This window comes from Puccinia triticina, chromosome 6A, assembly GCF_026914185.1.
Source record: "Puccinia triticina chromosome 6A, complete sequence".
Taxonomy (NCBI): domain Eukaryota; kingdom Fungi; phylum Basidiomycota; class Pucciniomycetes; order Pucciniales; family Pucciniaceae; genus Puccinia; species Puccinia triticina.
Window position 1 is genome coordinate 683363 of NC_070563.1, and position 16121 is coordinate 699483.

Below are 16121 nucleotides of genomic sequence, written 5' to 3' on the forward strand. Positions count from 1 at the left end.
GGCAGAATTTATGCAGTGAAGATTATACAGAAATTATAGTAGAAATTCCTCATCACCCATTGCCCATTGCCCCTCTGAACTCACCATTTCTATTGAACCACTGCTATTGCTTCCCCCTCTTCAATTATTGCCCCAAACCCCACATCCTCACTTTTTGTGCCCTTTTTTCATTTCACCCTCCACACAGCAAAAACACCTCTGCTGAAGCCCTGAAGGGTCAATATAGCTGACCATTTTGGCTTCAGATCCCTGTGAAGAAATGAGGTCTCCAAGTTGGAGGGAGGAGGGAACACAGGCCTGAGGAAGAAAGCTCAAGGCCACAAAAAAAGACAAAGAACCCCAGAAAGGGGGCCAAGCTGCTAGCCTGTGAAGGAGAAAAAAGGACCCTCACTACAAGAGATTCACTGGGTCTCAGGGAACAGGTGCAGGAACTGATGAGGATTTATTATCTATATGCACAGACTTTCATAGCTATTACAGCTGAGGGAGATGGTTGTGGGCAGAAGGTGGACATGTACATTCATTGAGGAGGGAGAAAAAGAGTGACAGAGATGTGAAAGTGAGAGAAATGGAAACCTGGGCAGTTGCAGTTTCAACACCCTGTTCAGGATTGGATGTGTTGTGTCGAGAGAAAAACCCATGAGTCTACATTGCTCCTCCCTGACCGCCTCTTCAGCACTCCATACTCCAAAAGTGGAGTTTGTACACCCCAACTCTCAACACCCCCCCTCAAACTCCACACAACTAACAACAAGATTCTAAAAAACATGATATAAAAGAAAAAAAACATAACAGAAGATAATTGGAGTTGGTAAAAAGATGAAAGAAAACATAGACAAGTGAGGGAACAAAGTCGGAAGATTACGGAAACAATTTTTTCATTGAGTTTGAGTGAATTGTTGCCTTGACCGGTTTTGTTAAGAAATCCGCGATGTTGATGTCGGTAGAAACCCAGTCAAGCTTGATGTGATGTTTGCGGACAGTGTTGTTAACAAAGAAAAAATTACGTTCAAGGCTTTTCATTCTTCCCTTCGATGCGTTATCATCTGAGATTAAGACTGCCGCTCTGTTGTTGCATTTTATCGATAATTTGGGGTCGATATCAAGAGATTTGATGATTGGTAATAAAAAAAGAAGAAAATCCACTGATTGACCTAGAGATATGAATTCAGCTGCGCATGTCGATGTTGCCACCACCTTTTGCCTCCGGGAGCCCCAGGCCACCGGAGCACCGAACAAAGTGATTACGAAACCCAATGTCAATCGTTGAAACTCTCCACCCCAGTTCGCATCCACCCAAGTCGTCATTTCATCTCCCGATGCCGATAGCTTCAAACGTTTCGATTGTGTCGTGTAGATATATTGTACGAGATGTGACAAAGCCTCCCAGTGTGAGCCGTTAGGATTCGTACTGAACCTGGCAAGGTAATTAACCGCGAAGCTTATGTCTGGTCTAGTTCCCAACGCCAGGTAATTTATCGAGCCTATTAGTGATTGATATAGTGTTGCTGAAACCGGTTCCCCCCACGAAGTTGTAAGATTGTTGCCAGTCAGCGGGGTATGAGTAGTTATCAAGAGTTTTTTCACTTCCTTCCTGTACTTTTCTACTAGCTGGTCGATAAGCATGTGTTGACTGAGAAATATCGCATCATCTTCGTACTCAAGTCAAATGCCAACGAGTTTTTCAGGCTTTGAATCCCACTTGAGGCGCAGGCTTCGGTCCATGTTCTGTCTTAGAAGTTCAATATCCGGTTCGTTGTTGCCAAACACAATCCCATCATCCACATGAATCCATACTATAATGATGGAGTTACCCTTCTTGTACCTGTACAGACACTCCTCCACTTCGTTGCATTCAAATCCCCAGCCGTGGAGTAAACTCTTGAAATGTTTCCACCAGCAACGGCTGGCCTGACAAGTGCCGTATAGAGCCTTCTTGAGTTTGAGTACCTTCCCATTCAGATGAGGAAATAGCTCGACGGGTGGATCGACGTAAATAGTCTCTTCGATTGGACTGTGGACAAAAGCCCCGGTAATGTCAAAAGAATTGATTATCCAATTATTCCTTACCGCCAGAGTGAGCAGTATTTGTAATGTCGATAAAGAAGCTGTTGGAGCAAACGTTGAACGAACGTCCTTTCCAAGACGTTGTTTGAAACCTCGTACAACGAAACAGGCCTTCAGTTTGTTGATTGAGCCATCCGTGTTACGCTTGATGTCAAAAACAAAACAAGTGCCGATGGAGTGTCGATTTTCTTTTTCCATGATGTTAGAGATGGCAAACGGGTACCTGCGCGGTGGTACCCGGCACCCGCCGGCGGGTACTCATCAGGGTGGCGGGTACCGCCGCCGCGGGTGCCAAGTACGGGTACGGGTGTCCGTTTTTGTGCAATTTTTAGGCGGGTACCCGGGTACCGCCGTTTGATACCCGCCATGTGGATTTCCCCGCCCCCCTGTCCTATGTGATATCCCCGTGGCCAAGAGAGTTCCCTCTTGGAGAGCTGGTGCATGTATATCAGCCCAGCCTCTTGGCGAGCTGGTAAATACATGTACACATGCTTGCCAAGAGGGAAAACTGGTATGCACACACCAGCTCGCCGAGAGGGATTCCTCTCGGCGAGCAGCCTCTTGGCGAGCAGGTATTCACACACCAGCTCGCCGGGAGGAATCCCTCTCGGCGAGCAGGTATACACACACCAGCTCGCCGAGAGGGATTCCTCTCGGCGAGCAGGTATACATATACCAGCCCAAGAGGGATCCCTCTCGGCGAGCAGGTATACATATACCAGCTCGCAGCCCCCGAGAGGAATCCCTCTGGGCAAGCTAGTGAATGTACCTGCTCGCCAAGAGGGATCCCTCTTGGGCACCGGCGAGCTGGTATATGTATACCTGCTCGCCAAGAGGAATCCCTCTCGGCGAGCTGGTGTGTGTATACCTGCTTGCCGAGAGGAATCCCTCTTGGCGAGCTGGTGTGTGTATACCAGTGCTCGCCGAGAGGAATCCCTCTTGGCGAACCGGTGTTGTGTATACCAGTGCTCGCCGAGAGGAATCTCTCTTGGCGAGCTGGTATGTATACTTGCTCACCGAGATGAATCCCCTCTCGGCGGCAGGTATACGGATACCAGCTCGCCGAGGCCCAAGAGAGATTCCTCTCGGTGAGCAGGTACATACCTACAAAAAATAACTTGGCAGGTACCGCCGGTACCCGCCAAAAATACCCGGGTACCGCCGCCGCGGGTGCCAAGTACGGGTACGGGTATCTGTTTTGGGCCAAAAAAGCAGGCGGTACCCGGACACGCGGCGGGTACCCGGGTACCGATTGTCATCTCTACATGATGTCAAATGTGTCGATTTCCGTTAATTGATCCCATTCTTTGATGCACGCTTTACGCCACTCGACCCCTGCCGGCGAGCTTAGAGCCTGTCGTAGGGTGGATGGAATATCTGCGTCGGACGTAGCTTGTGAAAGATTGAGTTGATTATCTTGTTCCTCACATATTTCCGCTGTTCGTTCTTGTCCCAAAGTCAGAACTCTACGGGCAATCGGGTTATCAGCCAAAGACGTGGGAGAAGGAAAGAGAATTTTCCCTTGGAAATCCAGAAAAAAGGCACACTCAGAGTTTATTACTTTCTGAGTAATGGGATTCCAGAATAGCCATCCCCTCTCATCATCCTGGTAGCCAACTAAATATCCCGTCCAGCCGCGTTGATCGAGTTTACGGCGCCGGTCTTTTGGAATGTGAACGCTGGCACGAGAACCGAAAGGATAGAACGTGTCGGCACAAGGTTGACGACCGGACCATAGTTCCAACGGAGTTGATTTACAGCGCTGGTTGGGAATTCTGTTGACGAGGTAGCATGCGCATCGGTAAGCGTACGACCAGAGTTTCGAAGGTAGCTCAGAGTGGGCTAATGTTGTTTGGGCAATGTCCCCCAATGTGCGATTTAGACGTTCAGCTTCCCCATTCTGCTCTGGTGTGTAAGGGGATGTAAAGATTATCTGTGATCCAACAGATTCGAGGTAGTCCGAAAGAGGTTTTACACCATATTCTTTGGCATTGTCGGAACGAATGAACTTTGGCGCCATCTTGAAGTGATTGACCATTTTCTTGACAAGAGATATTAGAATTTGAGGGACCTCAGACCGAGATTTCATGGGAAAAACAAAACTGTAGGTAGTTGCATGATCGCGGATTGTGAGAAGAAATCGATTACCGGAGACATCGGGATCGAAAGGACCCATGACGTCGGTGACAAGGAGATCAAGTCGATTTTCCCGGGGAATTACCTCGGGTAGAGAATGGCGGCGTCTTTTGCTTTTAGTCTGTTTACAAGTTTCACAGATGAAAGGAGTCCAATTTTTCAAGTCAAAAGACGGTACGAAACGTTTCAGGAAATCTTTCACAATCGTGTCGGAGATGTGGCCCAATCTACAATGCCACTCATACGCCGGAGATATGGATTGACTGGAAGATCGAGTCGAGACAGCGCGAATGTCGGAAGTAAAAAATTTGAAAGAACCCGGAGTGATAACCCAGGACCAATGAATGAATTTAGCGGTGATAGAAGCGAAGTTTGAAATTAAATGAATGTCGTGGTTGGGGAGAAAAAATGGTTTGAAGCCGGATTCAATCAACTGGCCAAGACTAAGGAGTGTGCCGGTCATCTCCGGACTGTACAATACTTTCGGGATTGTGAGGGTACCATCCCCATTGACCATCTTGAGGTATCCACTATGTGTCGCCAACATAGATCCGTCGGACGAAGCCAGCTTCAGCTTCATGGGCGGGATAATCGGAGATAGAGAGAAAAAGGATTGGAAAGAGCCGCTCACGTGGTGGGTCGCCCCTGAATCCAAAACCGTGCCATCGCCGGTAGCACCCTTCGCATCCACGCCCACAGCCAATCGAACCGCCACATTTGGATCCTGTCCTGTGGGTGGGTCGTTTGGGGGTGCCACCTGGCGGGCGAAACCGGAGACGGGGCAACCATTGATGGGGGTATCAGGGGGCGGCAGGTTGGCATCCCTGCGGAGTGTCGGACACGACAACCTCCAATGCCCCGACGCCCTGCAGTACGAGCAAGGTTTACCGTCAAAAACTGCCGGATTGCTCGGGCTGGTGTTGCCCTTTCGGATGTTATTGATAGCAGCTGATATGTCGTCGACCGTGGGATGTCCGGGCCGTCCCACATTTTGTTGTCTTTGCTGATTGGGAAAGTTGGTCTGGTTTCTCGGTTGGCCTGGCAGCCCGCTCCGAGGGCTAGATCGACCAAGCTGATTTCCTGGGTTGTTCCAGACTGGTTGTGATGAATTACCCCACGCCAAACTTCTGGGAGCTGACAAGTTCGGGAACGTTCGGAAGACTGAAACATTGGGATGTTGATCGGAATCGAACCGTACGCTCTCGCCGTACGCGGAAGTAATGATTGTTTGTATGTCTCTGGCAGTAACGTCCTTTTTGGAGCCGAGTTGCAGTGATATATTCTGGAAGAGTTGAGAACGGGACATTGAGGGAGGGGTAGGGGCGATGGCCTGTAGAACAAGGCTTTCGACGAGGGAAGGTAGACCTGCTCCCACCTTCTTAAGATCTGAAAAAATATCAAAGGTTTTGTTGAAAAGACCCTGGAGTTGTGACGGTTCAGTCGCTGGGCCGGTAATCCGTAGTTCCAAAAGTTTATCGACCAGTTCGATCTGTCGAAAACGAACCGTTCCTTGGAAGTTCGCCTGAACTGCCTCATACGCGTCTGTCCCTGAAGTACACCGATCGACCAAAGACGATAGCTCATCGTGGACCGTAATTTGGATGAAATACAGAAGGCTGTTGTTCTCTTGTACCAATAATTTCTTGTAGTTTTCTTGATCGTCGAAGAAGCTAGAATGCCCGAGTGTAAGTAGGATAACCCTGGTGAGTCCCCGCTTCCATTTGGTGAAGTTGCTGCCGTCGGCGGCCAACGGTTCGACATCTTGTTTATAGATGCTTGGCTGTTGAAGGAATTTGTTCTTAGGGGAGACGTCGGTTGTGCTGGCTTGTGACATGTAGAAAATGGGAGATTCTGGTATCGAAATGTTCTCGGGGGAAGTCGGTGACGTGTCAGAAGAAGTTTGGGGTGTGAATCGTTCTTGAGGTATGTTGATAAGTGGGCGGTATTCGGGTGTTGGGATTACAATTGCGATGGGTAAGCCGAAAGGTTGTACGACGATTCGTTTGCCTGATGAAATCGGGGCCGATGGTGATTTGTTGATGTGCCGGGTGATAACTTTAGAAAAGATATAAGATACTTCCGAGATGAATGGTGAAGGGGGTCGATCTTCTTCCAAAGGGTTTGGTTTTTCTTCAACGGGAGACGGTGGTAAAGGGGGAAGTGCGAGTAAAGCCTTGTACGCTTTTGTTTGTTTCGGCCGTTTTGCTCGAGTTGGCGGCGGCAGTGGTCCAGAGATCTGAGGTTTTTCACGTCGAGTACTGACCATGCACCTATTAGAGCCTGGAGAGATTCCTGGTCGTATCGGCTATCAAGATGTTGAGCAATTGAGTCTTAATCTGTTGTGTCGAGAGAAAAACCCATGAGTCTACATTGCTCCTCCCCGACCGCCTCTTCAGCACTCCATACTCCAAAAGTGGAGTTTGTACACCCCAACTCTCAACAGGATGCATAAGCTGGATTGGACAAGGCATATTAGCCAGAGCTCAGAGAGCTTGGATCCTGTGGAGTTGAATTGAATGAGCATACTGTTTTCCAAGGTCAGTTCAAACTTCAATCCACAGCACATGTCATACAGCCCAGAATACCCCAAAAACCATAAGTTTGGAGGGTCATGTGAGGAGAATGCTTGGACTTCCAGAGATGTGTCACTGCCAGCATATTTGGCTGGGATGATATCATCCCAGTTCAACTTGGATAAATTTAACCCAGCTAATTATGCTGGCAGTGTGTGTGGCGGCAAAAGACAGGGAAGAGTGGGACAAGTCTCATGGTCCAAAAGGCATGTGCAGGGCCCTTTGGAAACACAGTCAAAATTGGAAAGGCACAACATCTCCAGCAAAATGTTTTGGAAGATTGGAATCTCTCAGGCCAACATGTGGACATCGTTGGTCGCGCTTCGCGCGAGGGCGCTTTGCGCCAGCCCAGGATGTACCAGGGCCCTCCGAAGTGGGGGACTTGTGTTAAGTTAGGGCAAACCCTCGGATGGCAAACACCAGACAAACTCAATCATACCTAAAATTGATGAGAAAAGCAAGACGAAGGCCAATGTCATCATGGTTTCCATGCCATCAAAAGTTATTCGACTGTTTAAGTTTCCCCTACCAAAATTGAAAAACCTGTCACGGCCAAAAATTCATAACGTTTCACAAGTGCCTTCTTTGGAGGCGGGCTCTTCGCGCCCAGGGGGGACAGCTACATAGGCTTGGTGTTCAGCAGGTTGGTTGGGGTTGGGTGGTGACTGGTGGACGATGGTAGAAGGAAGTAGTTATGGTTTTATCCTGCTGCGAGTTTTCGAAGAAACTCACACGGTTTATGGCTTTGTCGAATATTTCCATCAACAAATTGATTGGGGTGGCGGATAAATCCATAACTTCTTCCAAATCCCCCAACCGTTATGTAGGGAGGAGGATTGAATGTACACCATAGGGGTTATTGTCAATCACTCGCTTGTTTAGCTGTTCTCAAATATCTCATTGCTGTTTCATTATCTTCAAGTATCTATACTCTCTCACTTGGTTCCCAATCAAGGAGATCAAAAAGGAAAGATGCCCTACACTTCCGACCGCCCAGAAGATTTCAGCAATCTTGCGAACGGTCTCAGTGGTATGAATTCCAATCATGAGGAACTCGAGTTCAAGCAAGACCACTCCAAAGTTCAAGAGTTTATCGGTTAGTTTTTTTTTGCTTGCTTCAGGAAGGACTCTTCTAGCTTCCTGTATCTTCTCCGAAACCAATTCCATCATGTTTGAGTGTTTTGAGAGATTGGTTTCATTTTCGACTAACACATTTAACCGTCTTCCATCCAATACTCAGGTGGGAACGCCATAGATGTTGCTGCTCCTTCACCTGTGACAGATTTCGTTCGAAGAAAGGGTGGGCATACCGTCATCACTAAGGTAAGTTCGATCTCCTCCAGACTCAACCGGCGCATCACTTTGAAGCTAAAAAGCGTTTCTCTCAAATTCCCGCTTTCGTAGATCTTGATCGCGAACAACGGTATTGCAGCCGTCAAAGAAATCCGATCAGTTCGAAAATGGGCCTACGAAACGTTTGGCCGGGAAAGGGTAATCGACTTCGTGGTCATGGCTACCCCCGAAGACTTAAAGGTCAATGCCGATTACATTCGAATGGCTGATCGATACGTCGAAGTACCCGGTGGCTCTAACAACAACAATTACGCCAACGTCGATGTTATCGTTGACGTTGCGGAACGTGCGGGTGTCCATGCTGTTTGGGCTGGATGGTGGGTGCTATTTTCACTCCCCTCTTCCTATTATCGTCCGAAAGTATTGCTTTGGCAGCTTGATTGTAAACTGACTTATCCTTGTCGATTGTGCCATGATTCAGGGGACATGCATCTGAGAACCCAAGACTCCCGGACGCCTTGGCGGCTTCGAAGCAAAAAATCATTTTCATCGGTCCTCCCGGCTCAGCGATGCGATCCTTAGGTGACAAGATTTCCTCCACAATTGTTGCCCAATCTGCCCAGGTTCCCACAATGGCATGGTCCGGTTCGTCACTCTCGGAAACCGAAACTTCTGCTCAAGGTTATCTCACCGTCGCCGACGAAGTCTACAAAAAAGCCTGTGTGACTGATGTCGAGGTCGGTTTGAGGATGGCGGAAGAAATCGGATATCCCGTGATGATTAAGGCCTCTGAAGGTGGCGGTGGCAAAGGTATCCGAAAAGTCGAAAAGGCCGAGAATTTCACCATGTCTTTCAACGCGGTTCTCGGTGAGGTCCCCGGCTCACCCATTTTCATCATGAAGCTCGCAGGCGCCGCCCGTCATTTGGAGGTCCAGGTCTTGGCCGATCAGTACGGCAATGCGATTAGTCTTTTCGGGCGCGACTGCTCTGTTCAACGTCGTCACCAGAAGATCATCGAGGAGGCTCCTGTGACCATCGCTCGCCCTGAAACCTTTGAAAAGATGGAAAAAGCAGCTGTTAGGCTGGCCAAGCTGGTTGGTTATGTCTCGGCAGGCACGACCGAGTTTCTTTATGAAGCCTCAACCGATTGTTTCTACTTTCTAGAACTTAATCCCCGACTTCAGGTCAGAAACACTTCTCACAATCTATCTATCCCGTTTCTGGTTTCTGACATTTCTCAAACATACTCCCTAGGTTGAGCATCCCACCACCGAAATGGTATCCGGTGTCAATCTCCCTGCCGCCCAGCTCCAAATCGCCATGGGAATCCCACTTCATCAAATCCGGGACATCCGAACTCTCTACGGCACCAACCCCCACGGAAACTCGCAAATCGACTTTGATTTCAACCTGCCGCAATCATCAGATACCCAGCGGAAACCCATGCCCAAGGGACATGTCGTTGCTGTCCGAATCACTGCTGAAAATCCTGACCAAGGATTCAAGCCATCCTCTGGTACTCTCCAGGAGTTGAACTTCAGAAGTAGTACCAACGTGTGGGGTTATTTCTCCGTGGGGACAGCCGGTGGTCTTCATGAGTTTGCAGATTCCCAAGTAAGTGTTTTCCTATAGGGGTTCTGCTCTGCTCTAGCCAACAGCTTTCAAACAGAGTCTAGAGTAACTCAGTTCTAATCATCGCGACGATCATCCGCAATGATTTGTTCTTGAACAGTTCGGTCATATTTTTGCGTACGGTGCTGATCGTAGCGAAAGTCGAAAGGCCATGATTGTGGCGCTCAAAGAGTTGTCTATCCGTGGAGATTTCCGAACAACTGTCGAATATCTGATCAAGTGAGTATTTCCTTCAGCAGCGATTTGTGCAACAGCGCTCATTCCTGGTTTTTGCGCGACTTCTCTCTTAGGCTGCTTGAGACCGAGGCATTCGAGTCGAATACGATTACTACAGGCTGGCTCGATACCCTTATCTCGGCTAATATGACTGCTGAGCGGCCGGACAACACCCTCGCTGTGATCTGTGGGGCTGTGACCAAAGCTCACTTACAGGCTGTAGCCGCGTCTGATGAGTACAAGCGAATCCTCGACAAAGGTCAGGTCCCCGACAAGAACTTGTTGAGGACAGCATTCACACTTGATTTCATCTACGAGAACATCAAGTACCAAGTTCTTGCAACCCGCTCTGCCGCCGGTCTCTACACCCTGTTCTGTAACGGTGGAAAGGTCAGCGTGGGATTGCGCACGTTAGCTGATGGTGGCCTACTCGTATTGCTCGATGGCCGATCTCACACTGTTTATTGGCGTGAGGAGGTTGGGTCAGTGCTCCTTGGAAACTGATCAATCAGGAATATAGACTTAACTTACCTGTCTTCCATCGATGTCCGATTGTCTAGTGCTCTTCGTCTGATGGTCAATTCCAAGACGTGTTTGATCGAGCAAGAGAGCGATCCAACCCAATTGAGGTCGCCCAGCCCCGGGAAATTGGTGAGATTTTTGGTCGAGAGTGGCGATCATGTTAAAGCGGGTCAAGCTTACGCTGAAATCGAGGTGTAAGCGCAAGAAAACATTTTTCTGTTGCGTGCGAGCACATTCCTGACTTTGCAACTATCCAACGCCCGCCAACAGCATGAAAATGTACATGCCCTTGGTAGCTTCTGAAGATGGGGTACCACAATTTGTCAAACAGCCTGGAACGAGTCTAGAAGCCGGTGACATATTGGGTGTATTGACTTTGGATGACCCCAGCCGTGTCAAACATGCCCAACCTTTTGCAGGCCAATTGCCACCGATGGGACTACCCAGCATCGTTGGCTCCAAACCTCACCAGCAGTACGACAGCCTTCTGAAGATTCTCTACGACATTCTTGACGGCTATGACAACGTTTCCGTTATGCAAAGTACACTGAAAGATCTCATGATAGTCCTCCAAGATCCCGAACTTCCTTACGGACGTGCGACCGCCATTCTGTCCACACTGTCGGGCAGAATGCCTGCAAAACTTGAAGCATCTATCCGAACAACGTTAGACGCTGCTCACAGCAAAGGCTCTGAATTCCCATCCCCTCGCTTGAGGAAAGTTATCGACTCGTTCTTAGATGACGGAGTTCGCCCGCAAGATCGCCAAACCGTTCTCAATACTTTAGCACCGTTGTCGGATGTGATCAACCGATTCAAGGGTGGTCTTAAGTCGCATGGCTATTTGACTCTGTCTGAGCTGATGGGAGCTTACCACGGCGTCGAGAGCATCTTCAGCTCCAACCAGGAGGACGACATCATACTGCAACTTAGGGATCAAAATAGAGACTCGTTGGACGAAGTTGTTAGATTGGTCTTGTCACACTCTAAGTGCAGCTCCAAGAACCAATTGATTCTTGCTGTCCTAGATATCGTTAGTAAGACCGCTTCCCAAGCAGCAGTCGAAACGACTTTCCACGATAGTTTGAGCCAGTTGGCTCAGTTGGATTCCAAGGCCGCCTCCAAAGTTGCTCTTAAGGCCAAAGAGGTCTTGATTCACTGTCAGCTGCCCTCGCTGGAAGAAAGACTAGGACAAATGGAATCGATTCTCAAGACGTCTCTCCAACCAACCGTTTACGGTGAGGCCAACCGTGGCCAGCCTCAACCTTCCTATGACGTCCTTCGTGAACTCGTCGACTCTAAATACACCGTCTTTGATGTACTCCCGACCTTTTACGATCATCCGGATCCGTGGGTAGCCTTGGCCGCCTTGGAAGTCTACGTTCGCCGCGCCTACCGATCCTACTCAATCGTCAATTTTGAATATGAAGAAGGGGACGTTAATGAGAATGAGCCGGTTATGGTTTCGTGGTTGTTCCGAATTCGCAAAGGGGCTTCACCACCTTCGACCCCGCGCAAAGGACTGACAGGCCGTTTGGCCTCTTTCTCAGACCTGACCTATGTTGTCAAGCATTTGCAAGATGAACCAATGCGATCAGGCGTCATGTTTAGCATCAAGAACCTCGAAGATCTCGATAAATTCATGCCGAACGTACTCATGAAGTTCCCGGATGTTCAACCAAAGCTACTCAATCCTGACCCCGAAGGAGAACCTCATCACAACGTGCTCAACATTGCTTACAGGCTGGATGACTTGAAGTCCGACCAAACAGATGCCGAGTGGCACGTCAAGTTTCAAAACGTGTGCGAGAAGTTTGACCAAAGTTTGACCAAACGTGGAGTTACCAGAGTGACTTTCAAAATTTGTCGAAAGGAACAATACCCATCATACTTCACTCTCAGGAAGGACGCCGAAACCAAGAACTGGGAAGAAGTAGTTGCCATCAGAGACATTGAGCCGGCCTTAGCATTCCAATTGGAATTATCTCGATTGTCCAACTTCCACGTTACTCCCTGCCCCACTGAAAATAGGCAGATTCACATTTACTATGCCGAAGGTAAAGAAAACTCGGCCGATTCGAGATTTTTCGTGAGAACCATGTCAGTTGTATTCTTTTCTATTATTCGTCTCTTTAAACACATGGTCTGCTTTTGAGTGAGGATCAAACAAGCTGACTCTCGGCTCCATTTCATCGCTTGGTGTTGTCTCACAGTGTTCGGCCTGGACGCATCAAAGGTTCGATCAAAGTGGCCGATTATCTGGTTGCTGAAGCGGAAAGACTTTTGAATGATGCCCTGAATGCGTTAGAAGTCGTTTCAGCAACTAGAAGGGGTGTGGATGTCAATCATGTGACCCTGAACTTCGTCTATGGAATCCCGATCGGATTTGAAGAGCTACAGGCGGCGTTGGCTGGGTTCCTTGAGCGTCATGTTGGTCCATTCTTCGCGCATATGTCAATATTTTCTTTCGCCTGCTAACCCCGCCCGACACTCCCATGTAACAGGGTAAACGCTTGTGGAGGTTGCGTGTCACTGCTGCCGAAGTCCGTCTGGTCATTGAAGATGAAAGTGGCTCCCCTCAAGCCATCCGAGTGATGATCGATAACTTATCCGGTTTCGTCGTCAAATTCGAAGCATACAAGGAAGTCACGACTGAAAAAGGCAAAACGATCTTGAAGTCCATCGGTCCGGTTGGTGCTTACCACCTCCAACCTGTCAATTTCCCTTACCCAACAAAGGAATGGCTCCAACCTAAACGATTCAAGGCTCACGTAGTTGGAACAACGTACTGTTACGACTTCCCCGATCTATTCAGACAAGCAGCCCGTCGTGAATGGAAACGTCGATCCGAAGAAATTCCTTTCCTGAAGCCACCAACTGATCCTCTCGTCGCCACCGAGCTTGTCCAAGACGAATACGGAACTCCTCAGGAAGTATCGAGACCTCCAGGCAGGAACACAGTTGGAATGGTTGCCTGGATGTTTGTCATCAAAACCCCTCAGTTCCCCAACGGCAGGCGAATGATCGTGATTGCTAACGATATCACCTTCAAGATCGGATCGTTTGGTCCAGCCGAAGACGACTTTTTCTACCGGGTAACTGAGCTTGCCCAGAAGCTAGGTGTTCCGCGTATCTACCTTTCCGCTAACTCTGGTGCTAGACTGGGAATTGCGGATGAAGTCACCGATCAGTTCTGTGCCGCTTGGAACGAGCCTGAGAATCCAAGTAAGGGATTCAAATTCCTATACCTGACTCAAGATTCCGTCAAGAGACTCAAGGAGAAGGGTGAAGAGAATGTGGTGACGGAAGAGGTTGAGCATGAGGGTCAAATCGTCCATCAGATCAAAGCTGTCATTGGCTCGCAGGACGGTCTCGGAGTCGAATCCTTGCGGGGTTCCGGCTTGATTGCCGGTGGCACTTCTCGTGCATACAACGATATTTTTACAATCACTCTTGTTACCGCTCGGTCAGTGGGAATAGGTGCATACCTGGTTCGATTAGGTCAACGTGCTGTTCAAGTCGAAGGCCAGCCGATTATCCTCACCGGAGCCAGCGCTTTGAACAAAGTTCTGGGCAGAGAGGTTTACTCTTCGAACTTGCAACTCGGCGGGACTCAAATTATGCACAGAAATGGAGTCTCTCATCTAACGGCCAGTAACGACCTCGAAGGCGTTTCGCACATTTTGGACTGGATGTCATACATCCCCGAATGCCGTGGTGGACCATTGCCAATCACAAGTGCTAAAGATTCTTGGGACCGGGCGATCGATTATGTTCCCATCAAAGGTTCCTACGATCCCAGGTGGTTCCTCGCCGGCAAAGAGGACATCACTGAAGATGCCGGGACCGGTGAATCTCGATTCCTCTCCGGATTCTTTGACAAAGGATCGTTTCAAGAGACTCTATCTGGATGGGCTCAGACCGTTGTTGTCGGCCGAGCACGACTAGGCGGGATTCCAATGGGCTGTATTGCCGTTGAAACCCGCACAATCGAAAAAGTCATACCGGCCGACCCAGCCAACCCTTCATCTGTTGAACAAAAAATTATGGAGGCTGGCCAGGTTAGTCGTCGAGTCTCATCAATCGCTCCACGAACCGTCTGAAATTGATCTCGTACATTAACATTCCTCACAGGTTTGGTACCCTAACTCATCACATAAGACGGCCCAGGCCATCGAGGACTTCAACCGAGAAGAACTGCCTCTCATTATCTTTGCCAACTGGCGTGGATTCTCTGGTGGTCAACAGGATATGTTTGATGAAGTTTTGAAACGGTCAGTATCAAATTCTCTGGATTAGATTTCTTCCTGTACAAATTCCTACAGCGTTGAAGACTAATTAACTGTTTATTATGATTCAGTGGGTCTATGATTGTGGATGGATTATCGAGCTACAAACAGCCCGTGTTTGTTTACATCATCCCCAACGGTGAACTTCGTGGAGGAGCATGGGTTGTATTAGATCCTTCCATTAACCCTAATGGAATGATGGAAATGTAAGTTGCAAATTTCGCAAACGGAGTCCGATGAATGAACCATGGCTGTTTGCTTAATTACACGACTGACCAGGTACGCCGACAAGACTTCTCGTGCTGGTGTACTGGAGCCAGAAGGTATTGTGGAAATCAAATTCAGAAAGGCTAAAATCCTCGAGATGATGAATCGCTTGGATCCCCGATATGCCGAGCTGAAGACCGCCACTTCCGACATGTCCAAAACCTCGGAGGAACTGAGTGCGATCAAGAATGAATTGGCCGCTCGTGAAAAACAGTTGAGCGGAACCTACACAGCCATGGCTCTCCAATTCGCAGACCTACACGACCGAACTGAGCGAATGAAGGCCAAGGGCACGATCCGAGAGGCTTTAGACTGGAGCGAAAGTCGAAGATACTTTTACTGGAGACTCAGGAGAAGGTTGCTCGAGGAAGAGATCTTGAAGAAACTTGACAAGGCCGAACAGATCTTACCATCCGTCGTTGACCGAGCTTCAAATCGGGTGGAAAGAATGAAGATTATCGAAGAACGGTTTCTACATGATCTGAGCTTGGAAGAAATCCAAACAAATGATCAAGCAGTTTGCTCGAAGATCGAGGAGAGGAAAAAACTCGTCGATGCCTTGATCACTGAGACTGAGAGGGCTAGTTTGGAAAGTCAAATCCAGGGCCTGATTAACACCAAATCGAACTTGGTCTTCGAGTCGATTAAGAAAGTGTTGGGTGACCGATTGAGTTCGGATGAGATCTCGGTATGTTCCTACATCTCAAGATTTTTCTTCTTCTTTTGTTTCAATTCTATCTGATTAGTCCGAACTCACTAGCTTATTGACGCGCTCTCTTTCGCTACTTGCTTGAATTAACATTAGGTTTTATCTAAACTCAGCAAGAACAATTGAACAAGGAAAACCTACTGATGAGAAAAAAGGTCGAGTGTTTCCGGTAGTTTTAGTAATCTTGTAGTCTTCTAGGATGTAGGATTTTGTCTCGTGTCTCTGATTGTTGGCTTGACTGATGGGATTAAGATGGACCAACAACTTCTTATTTATTATTATGTCTTGCTGCTCCACCTCACTTCTCTTTTTCTTCTTGAATACTACCCTTGCAAAAATTTGAATGAATGTATATTTCTTTTTGCTCTCTTTTCTCCAAAGGAGCTTGTGCACTTGACTCTGAGGACAAGCCAGATA

At 48.4% G+C, this 16121-nt stretch overlaps 1 protein-coding gene across 1 annotated transcript; it reads left to right on the top strand.

Moving 5' to 3' along the window:
• Positions 1 to 7748: 7748 nt before the first annotated feature.
• PtA15_6A70 (uncharacterized protein) lies at positions 7749 to 15830 on the top strand (the record flags this gene model as incomplete). Its single annotated transcript, XM_053170444.1, has 15 exons — positions 7749 to 7872; positions 8017 to 8099; positions 8181 to 8446; positions 8551 to 9253; positions 9324 to 9683; positions 9802 to 9920; positions 9992 to 10399; positions 10478 to 10633; positions 10710 to 12539; positions 12653 to 12869; positions 12944 to 14500; positions 14574 to 14713; positions 14800 to 14934; positions 15008 to 15683; positions 15801 to 15830. 15 exons carry the CDS (start codon positions 7749 to 7751, stop codon positions 15828 to 15830), a joined length of 6804 nt encoding a protein of 2267 aa, XP_053020997.1.
• Between the last annotated feature and the right edge of the window lie 291 nt (positions 15831 to 16121).